Source organism: Channa argus, chromosome 4 (genome assembly GCF_033026475.1).
Source record: "Channa argus isolate prfri chromosome 4, Channa argus male v1.0, whole genome shotgun sequence".
Classification (NCBI taxonomy): domain Eukaryota; kingdom Metazoa; phylum Chordata; class Actinopteri; order Anabantiformes; family Channidae; genus Channa; species Channa argus.
The window spans coordinates 20,127,712-20,137,658 of record NC_090200.1 but is presented as its reverse complement, the minus strand read 5'-3'; the positions used below and the strand labels follow the sequence as shown (position 1 = coordinate 20,137,658).

The 9,947-nt window shown below is 39.5% G+C and overlaps 2 protein-coding genes across 2 annotated transcripts; both read right to left on the bottom strand.

Moving 5' to 3' along the window:
- Nucleotides 1-51: 51 nt before the first annotated feature.
- Nucleotides 52-4,819, bottom strand: uevld (UEV and lactate/malate dehyrogenase domains). Its single transcript, XM_067500750.1, has 12 exons — nt 4,639-4,819; nt 3,720-3,804; nt 3,544-3,609; nt 3,290-3,453; nt 3,063-3,204; nt 2,880-2,974; nt 2,667-2,772; nt 1,883-2,053; nt 1,621-1,785; nt 1,385-1,472; nt 1,142-1,265; nt 52-1,038 (listed from the first exon to the last, which is right to left on the bottom strand). Exons 1-12 carry the CDS (start codon nt 4,678-4,680, stop codon nt 874-876), a joined length of 1,413 nt encoding a protein of 470 aa, XP_067356851.1. The 5' UTR covers nt 4,681-4,819; the 3' UTR covers nt 52-873.
- Nucleotides 4,820-4,943: 124 nt separating this feature from the next.
- On the bottom strand, nt 4,944-9,591 carry spty2d1 (SPT2 chromatin protein domain containing 1). The gene is made up of 6 exons (XM_067500749.1): nt 9,022-9,591; nt 8,619-8,733; nt 6,944-8,500; nt 5,911-6,070; nt 5,727-5,804; nt 4,944-5,617 (listed from the first exon to the last, which is right to left on the bottom strand). The coding sequence occupies exons 1-6, from the start codon at nt 9,082-9,084 to the stop codon at nt 5,533-5,535; spliced, it is 2,058 nt and encodes a 685-aa protein (XP_067356850.1). The 5' UTR covers nt 9,085-9,591; the 3' UTR covers nt 4,944-5,532.
- Between the last annotated feature and the right edge of the window lie 356 nt (nt 9,592-9,947).

The following is a 9,947-nucleotide window of genomic DNA, read 5'->3' as shown; positions in this document are numbered from 1 at the left end:
TAAAGAGACAAACCATAATTGTTGTTTTTTCTTTCCCACAGACTATTCACATCTGGTTTCAGACATTTATTGCACACCCACATAAACATGTAGTGTTACTGTACATATTTTAGGTTCCAGTAGTCCAAACTCTGTCTTTACAAAAAGTAAACAAAAATAAGTGCACAGGAATTTAAATATTTAAAGCTTTCTGTAGTGTCAGTAAAGTTGGACATTCCCCCATACAGTAAATAAGCCAATTAAAATATAAATGCTGTACTTCATTAATGAGGCACTCTTGTTGCCATACCAGCAACCTATACTGCACATTATAAACATGGTCTAGATCTGCTAAAACCCACATTTTCCCCAAAGAAATTAAGAACAGAGTGGGTTAGAAGAAAGTAACTACATTATCACATACATCTTTGGCAAAATTGCTGTAGGCCAAGTTAGATTTCAGTTTCAAAAATATACTTCAGAACTACAAACATCAGTATTGCATACATGGTTTTGCATAAAAAAACACTGTGTCCAGATTTCAAAAAAATATATAAAGTTATCCATGTCATAAACTGTAAATGTATTAAAGAGACTGATTTAGAATTAATTATCTTTCATAAACACAAACATGCAGTCCAGACTTTTATGTGCAATATTCAAGGACATTTGAGAAATAATATAATTATTAGATTATACATATTGAAGATAGCAAGTTTGTCCATGACTTCAAATGGTAAGTAGTTAGTTGTAATTAACTAAAATTGCATTTAGCTTCAGCATGGGAACTGTTAATCTGCTGAGAGCGTGTTAACTAAATAACATTACTGCCGGTAAGCATCGGCTTCTCAGACTGGTCATTTAAACCACAAACTGGGAGCATAGTCATGTCCTTCATATCCTGAGCTGACTCATGAGTTTAGAGAGCGAGGTAACGCTGTTCCTAAGTTTGGAGTCATCCTCCTGTTCCAGTGACACTCCAGCCAGGCGTGTGGAACCATTTGATCCCATGATGCACGGCAGGCTGAGGAACACCTCTGCACCTATACCCCCCCAACCCTACAGATAATAGAAAAACAGGGAAGAACAAAAACTTCAACTCAGTGAAAGTTGACATAGACTAAAAGGCTTGTTTTGTTACGATAAACGTTGTTAATACTACCTGAGCCAGTGTGGAGACAGAGTGGGTTTTCTTTTTATCTGTCAGGATACTGTTTGTAATGTCAGCGATGGACAAAGCCACAGACCAGGACCGCTGGCCTTGATTCTTCATGATCTCAAATGCTCTACATGTACAAAAAAAATGTAACCTCAGTCCCAAGAACAAAGAGAGATAATCTGAAGTGTTTTTACATCTAAAAAGTCTAAAGTCATAACTCAGGCTTAAAGGTAATCATGCCAGTACCTGTCCAACAATGGTTTGGTAGAACTGGATCCTTGGCCGATCTCTAACTGCCCACTGGAGCTTACCCCAGTGTTACTCATCACAGCAACTGTAAGACAAAACATTACAAGGTCAGTCATGTGTGTCCAAGTCTGGAGAATGGAAAGAACAAACATTAACGAAGTAGTGCGCTATTTCTGGCTATGCAAATAGAGTTTAAAACAAAATAACAGGAGCTAAATAGTGAATAAACGCACCTTTGTTGTCTGAAAGTTCTCCTATGACCCAAGCTGGCTTATGGGTGTTCAGATTAATATCCAAAACGTGACTAAGGCGCTCTGAGTCAAGGTTACATCCTGCTCCGATTACCCGTGTCGGAGGTAGGCCACTCTGCCTCCAGGCGACATGGGTCATGATATCCACTGGGATTGGACAAGAAAGGAAACAGAGCTGAGGATATAAAGGGGTAATGAGCAGAGTTGTCTATTCCTTAAAAGGTAGTGTATTTGCCACGGTCACCTGGTTGTGAAGCAATGAGCATCACAGCATTAGGGCTGAGAAGTGTCAAGTTTGAGATGATGCCTCTGTACAAGTCCACGTTCGTCTGAACCACGCTTACATATGATTGCTCACTGCTCCATGCATTTGCAGTTACCACAATAACTCTGGACCCTGCTGTGGCGGACATATCTATAAAAAAAAAAAAAAAGAGAGAGAGAGAGACATCAGCAATTAACTCTTGATTAAGTTCTGGTGGAGTAAAACCAGTCCCTCCCAGATTTCGTGGATGTTTTTGTGATCATTGCATCCTACAAAGCCTTATTTTGCAACAGCTTTTCTTAAAAAAAAAAAAGAGAAGCATGTTTTTATGATGTTAATGCAGAATTCACAGGGAATTATGCCTCAATGCTCAATGGGTAGAGCAGCAGGATGGGATACAGAAGTCGCAGAATCAAATCCCAGCCTACCCACCAGGCGTGACTCTGAGCAAGACACTGAGAGTCACGCTAGCTCCCTGGGAACCACTCTGTGTCTGCCCACTGCTTCCCCCAGTGGGATGGGTTAAATGCAGAGAAAAAATATCACTGTAACATATATGTGCAATATGTACATGTGCTCAATGACGATAAAGTTTGTCTGTTCTGAAATGGCTGAGTTGGTAGTTGCCATTTCAACTTTGCAAACTCCAGGGACAGGACAGGCTCCGTAATACCATTCTGACTTCGAACGAGTATGACATTAGTGATAACTCAGCTAACAGGCAATTGAATATCGCTGTGCAACAGTGCAAAGACTGGCTTACCTCTGGATACCTCAACCTTTGGCAGACTGAAAATCTCAAGATCAGTAGTGCCACCCTTAGTGGAACTTTCAGAAACATCAACGAAAACCAATTTATCCACTGTGCACTGAATGAAAAATTGAAGAAAAAGAACTGTCATTACAATATACAGTAAAAGTTAATTTCAATATAAAAAATGTATACCACAAAAACAATACCACAAATGTCTCAAACCTTAGCCAAAATGCTCATCACTGAAGCCATTCCTATATCTCCTCCTCCAATAACTGAGACTTTGTTGATCGGTTGATCCTGATTTCCAATTCCACCTGGAATGGACACAAATTGGGCTAACAATTTCAAAACCTAATTTGTTTACTGTAAAGCAATGCCAAAGATGCATTTAAAGCTAAGCACCATCACTGATCTGGAGATTAGAGACAAATGCCAGAAGCTCATGGGGATCTTTGATGTCTGGTGTGGTCTTTGTTGACAGTGGAGGATCATCTTCAAACTTGGCAGTCATCTCAGTCAGAAGACCTGTCACAGATGATTTGGGCTAACATAGCAGGAAAAACCGATGAGAAAACCGCACAACTGTGTCTGTAAAATTAAACATTTGTAAAAACAAATATATAACCTACGTAATTCCAGTTATGCAGCCCCGGCAGATGGATGCGTCCTCGGGCATCAACATGCTTGCCCTCTCTGATGACCATGTTAGGGGTTGGTCTTAGAAGGCATATTGGAGGAGTGAAAGGAAATGAGTCCATCAGCCAGAACTGAATGGGGAAGTTATAGGAGCGGCCTTAGGACAGAATAGAGACGCTAATATCAGTACATAATAGGACTTCAAACGGAGACTTTACAGAGCTCTAGTGACAGAGGCCACCCATACCTTCATATTTGACTGGAATGTTACCAATTAATTTCAGCAGATCTTTCTGGGTGCTGTCACTGAATGCTGAAAACAGAGAAGGAACAGGAAGCTCTTAGCAAAATATAAATATGCAAACGGTACACAAGTGGTGATATCTGCAGAGGATGGATTGTGTGTCTCAAAAAAAGACTTACTGTATGTGCCTGTAGTTGGTTTAATCTCAGGATAGACTCGATGGACCTTCTGCAGCTCCTCAACAGCAACATCACGGTATTTGTACTAATATCAGATGGGGGGTGAAAGTCTGACTTATCTGTTGTTGCTAAGATTAATTAATCTAAATGCACAGTATACAACATAACTGAGTATACCCTGGTCAATACCACTAAAATGTTATTTCAATTATTATTTGTTGGTGTAATTTTGTTTGCTGTGAAAAGCAAAGATGAATAAAAAAAAAATAATTTACTAAATACACTAATCAAAAGTCAGTATTTAAAACTGCAGCAAATATCAGTACACCTTTTCTTACTGAGATTTTATTTATATTTAGTATGTCCATCATTTAAAGATTGAAACCTCCTCCAGAGATGTGCTACACTTGACAATAGGCGTTAATAAGATGATCTATTAGATTCAAGTCAGGAGACACTCGCCCAATTTTGTTTTACCGCTGTTTTTTCGCATTATTGTCACGTTAGAAAATGTCTCTCCTGTCAAGCTTCTTGCGTTTCAAAGTCATCTTGTCATTTATGGGGTTGGATCTCAGATATTTTCTGGACAATTGTTTAGTTCAATAGTCTTGGTAATATTTTAATAAAACGAAGGTAGCGAATAAGTCCAATTAAGTAGATTATTCTCCCCTTTCACCGTGGCTAAACATCACTAGAGGAAAAACGCCAACTAGCAGCTCCTTGCTGTCTTTGTCTTTAGTTGTATCATATTTCCGTGTTATCCTCATTTCTCCGGGACATGTTAAGTAAAAAAGCAGGTCCAGCAGGTTACTAAAAGCTGACAACAGCTAACATTTACTAGCCTATTATGCTAACCGGCAGTGGTATCCAAAAAGTTTTCATTTAAGTGTAAAAGCTGATCCTTTCATAAATAACTGACCTTGGTGAGGATGCGATGTATTTTCTCTGAACTGAGGTCCATCTATCGAAGTACAAGGAAAAACAACACTTTGCCTTCTGATATTACCCAGTAAGTGTATGTCTTCAATTTCAGCAGTAAAAACAAACTTCCGCAAACTTCTAGGAGTGGCTAAGCGGCTTGACGGGTACGGCAAGTCTCAAGGGCTAAAATGTGCGCTAATAATAAGCCCAACTCATTCCTTCTCTCAACAGAATTATTACATTAAGAACTCAATAAAATAATATATATTTTACATAATATATGTCAAAGAAATAATATATATACATGTATACCCATCTATATCTTTACTTCTGCGAAAAATTCAAAATATAACAGCCTTTATGCAAAAATGTCTGTCAAAATCTTTTAAAGACAAAGCATATCAAGTGGTAATGTTTTTGCATATTCAACTGATTTTACAATCAAAGTTTGTATGGAAAAATATGCAACATCTGATTACAAATAGCATGTTGTTAACACATGACATTACATGTCATTGTTAGTCTAAAAAAAACCCTCATTATTCCATATTTCTAGTTCTCTTTGCAGCTCAGTCCCTATTACAAATTGAACTGCTGACAGTCTGAATAAATAATATACAAAAAAAAAACATGAGAGTGTTGATATTATATTCCAATGCCTAATAATGCCTTGATGATTTGTGCATATTTTGTCTGCCAATTTACAGGTGGTTTTGGCTTTCTTCTTGAGACCGTGTGAGTCAGTCTTTGTTCAAACCAGGAGAAAAGTAGAAAGCAAGCGACAGAAGCCATGATGGACACAGTCACTGGCTTGGCATGTGTTAAGATGACAAACCCAAGATTCACAAAACACAGGGATTTTTATTCATCTCAGTGGCAGAAAGGGCTTCAGTTATTTTGTTTTCCTCATGGCATTTTTTCTTCGTAGCTCCTCCTTTCTCTCCTCCTCAAGATCTTCTTGAACAGCTAGTCTCAAGCTAAAGTAACAAAGCACAAGAATGCAGGAACAAAAGTTTACATAAAGGCAATAAAGACGTTTCAGGATAAATTTACAACACACTGTATGCAGAATTAAAGACATTTTACCTCCTGGACTCTTCTTTCTGCAGATCTCTCCAACTGCTCTCCATGAATTTAAGTGCATAATCACTCTCATCCTTGTATCTACATAGAAGGCAAAACATTTTTTTCATATAAATATATATATTTATTTTTATTGTTTTTGTTTGTTTGTTTTATGTTTTATAATTAAATAAGAGACACCACTTACTTTTTTCGATCATAGCCGAAGATTTCTTTAATATGCCTGGAAATTTCCTCTTGCCCTTCACCTCCATCATCAATAAAATCATCCATTTCAGAGTCATATTCCTCTTCCTCTTCTTCAAATTTCCTCTTATAGGCAGATGTGATAGGTGGTAACATTGTACCTGGATGATAATTACAGAAATTCACATGCTGGCAATATGCAGGATAATGGACGAAGAGAAGATTAGTACTTGCTTGTGGATAAGTTATGATATGTCAAAAAAAGCAAGTTAGTGCTCTAACAATGAATGGGTAAAGGCAATTGTACCAGTGTTAGAATGGTTGATGACAAAAAGCTGCTGAGTTCTACTGACATACTTCATTCAGTCTGGAAAATGAACACTTTAATATTTAAAAAATGTCAGCAGCTGCTTGATTTATAGGTCATATTTATATTATACAATTAATTGTTTCAACTTAAAACTCACACTGAATGCATGTCTGCACTTACATAGCACTTTTCTACTTTATCTGCACACAAAGCACTGACTTGACCATTGGGAGCAACATAGGGTTAAGTGTCTTGGCCAAGGATGCTGACATGCAGACAGGAGGTACACGTACACACACCTTTATGGAAGTATGTAGGGCATTCAGTGAGTGAAACTTTACGTGATAGCATCAGGACTCAAATACACTAGTCAAAAGCACCTTACAATTACAAAAATAATAAAAAGCCACTTTCCAAGCTATTGCCCAACATTCTTTGATTTGAACACATTTGGTAAACAATTTTTCAAACTACCAGCCGTGTTATTTATCCCATTTGTGGCTCCCTACTATGTGGTTTATAGTTTTTTAGTAGGTGATGTCACTAAAAAACTGTTAATGTATGTTTTAGTATTGTTACTTGCTCCACCTGTCTGAACATTGTAATACCATACTGCAACATGTACCTGAAGGTTACAACTACACCAATGTCTACTCAAGCTCCAAAATGAACAAAGTCAGTACTTGTGCTAACATCCGACTATTATCTTCATTGTTGTTATTACCTGGTGGCCTGTTCATCATAGGCCTGGGTGGCATTCCTAGTCTTGGTGGCATCCCAGGTCTCTGTGGTATTCCTGGCTGAGGAGGGATTCCTGGTCTGGGTCCTCCAACATTCTTGGAGGAGATAGTCTCAGACACCACAGTGCACTTAGGTCTTCCAGGTCCTGATCCAAAACTGCCAGTCGGTCGCCCGGGTACTGGTCCTCCATTACCAGGCCGACCAGGTGCAATCCCTGGAGTTCGAGATCCACTACCTCCAGGTTGACTTTGTAGGTAACTCCCACCAGGCCTGGCTTGAGGGACACCACCTGTCTTTGCCTGGAGTGTACCTCCAGGCTTTGCCTGAGATTGGCTTCCTGCCTTAGGAGGGCCACCCAGTGAAGGTCTGATCACTGAATTACCACTTGATTTAACTGCAGAATTCATTCCAGATCTTGGTGGTTCTCCCCTTCCAGGCTTGTGGCCTCCAACTGCAGACCCTTGCTTCAAGGAGCTACCCTGCACAGGTCGCGTCTGCTGGGAACTCCCATGTTGAGATCTCTGACCTGTTACAGCATTTCCAGGAGGCCTGCTCCCAGGAATACCTGAAGCTCTTCCTTGAAGTAATGATGAGCTTTCTTTTTTGAAGCTAAGGTCACTTGAGGTGCTAGATTTGTGGCTAGATGAGGGCTTGGGGCCCACTTGTTTGGCTGAAACCTGAACAGATGTAGCTTTCAAAGGAACTTTACTGTTTATGGCACCAGATGAACTAGACAAGCTTGTCCTGCATCTGTCTCTATCATTTTGAGGCATCTTGGGTCTCTCTCTCTCTCTGTGACTAACAGAGTGCTTAGAAGAAAGGTGTTCTTTATCATTCGCAAGTGCTGAATGCAACTTCTTCCCTGGCCCACTTGTTTTTTCTAAAGAATTTTTTTGTGGTTTAGAGTTCTTCTGCTCCTTTTCTAAAGTGTTTTTTCTCACTGAACTAGAGCTACACTGAGACTTGCCATCTCTTCCTCTCTCCGCCTTTGAGTCTCGGTCTTTGTCCTGTCTCTTAGCCTTGCGCTCCATCTCCAGTTCTCGTATCTCGTCAGCTGTGCGGAGTCTTTCTTCCTTTTTCGCTACCTTTGGTTTAAGTTCTACTGGCTCAAACTGCTTCTTCTCTGCCAATCTGAGTAAATCTGCAAAGTTCATGGGTGGGGGAATGGATTTTTGTTGGCCACAGGTGCTTTTAGAGGAAAATTTGTTAGTACTACTACTACTACTACTACTACTACTACTGTTTCCTGGTCTTAGCTGTTCTGCCTCCTGTTCTGGCTCTGAATCTGTCTGCTGGTACTCATAATTATCCTCATCATCCTCTGGGTCCATTGAGTTACTAAATGTCTGCATATCCATTGATGGATCTTTCTCCATATCTAGATCTGACTTCCTTTTCTTAGGGCCCTCTACCACCGGGATGCCATTGTAGCCTCTGAAATTGTCCTTAGTTCTGGAAGCCATGGCTCGTGCTTTACGGTCTGACTTCAATTCTACCCTCTTGGCTAATAGTTCATCCTTCTGTTTCTTCATTTGCAATTCTAAAAATGAGTAAATGCATGTCATTAATTAATCATTAATGAAACATAATTTATGTACAGTGTGTAAATGGCCATCAAAATCATGTTATCTATTTTAAGTCAAACTAATGATGGTTACCTTTACTTTTGGTCTCAATGTACTGCTTCTTTAGAAGGGCCTGCACAGCAGCAGGATTTACCCCTTTGGATTTTGGGTCCTTTTTGGGTGGTCCAGCTTGTAAACTATATCTCTTCTGCTCAAAGAGAGAACACAGTTCGAATATGGAGCAGTTACACAATTGTATATCTTAGTTATGGGGGGAACGAATATAATTTGAGACATGTTCAGTGATACCCAACCTAAAAGCGTGACAGACAGTCGTTGTAATCCTTAAAGCCTAACGTTAGCGTGCAGCTAGCTACCTTATCAGAGCTTCACCGGCAGATGAGCTGGCACTTGTGTGATGACATGGTTCTCCATAAATCCCCATTTTGCTGTTTGGCCTGACTAACATGAGTGCATGTGTCGGTCTTCCACCTACCTGTACAGTGCCGAGGCCCTGGTTTTGCGAGGCGATGTTCAATATATTATCAAAGTCCATCATTTTGGCAGCCGGTGATGCAAGCTGGCTGCCTGACGCGAATCAGGGCGAACTCAACCAGGAATGCTGAGGTAACCCTTAGCCTTTTGCTAACAAACCAGCACCGTTAAATTACCTCGGGAAACAGCGTTAGCTTTCTAAAACTGAACGGCACTCAGATAGCAATCAACAAAACCGTTCATAAAACACAATCCACAGGAAAGCAAACGATATATTGAAGAGTTACTGCTACTTTAGCTGGGTTACTTCATCGGCTTAAAGTAGCACATGCTAGCGAAGTTTGATAACCGTACGTTTACCAACAACCGACGAAGATGCCGAAGAAAGACGAAGCGGCACTTTGTACTGATATAACACGCCAAACTAAAGCAAGATCTATCAAGCATTCAGAGTGTTAAAGCCTAGTGGAAAAAAAGAAAAACTAAAAACTCAGTCATAGCACAAGCCAGGCGTTGTTAGATTAATGCAGGAAAATTAAAGGTCCAGAGATTATTCTAAGGAAGAGAGATGGCTCACGTTTGCGTACTTCCGTCTTTGTGCGTTCAAAGAGCAGATACATCAAATTGGATTTGCTTGCAGTCTTATTTGGGCGACGTTTTGCAGAACAACACAAATTCTCAGTGTTACAGTGTTTGTTTTGTTTGTTTGTTTGTTTGTTTGATTGAGTTATCAGCAAATAAATGAATTGTTTGATGGCTGATTTGAAGCTTTTGGCATAACGCTGAGTGCTAAGATGTTTGTGGAAATTCCTGTATGTAAATGCAAATTAAGAACTGTTTCGTGGATTTAAAAAATATTAGGCATATACAAATGTGTCAATAAGACAACAATATGATAATTTTTAGAAATTCGTCTAACCAAATATT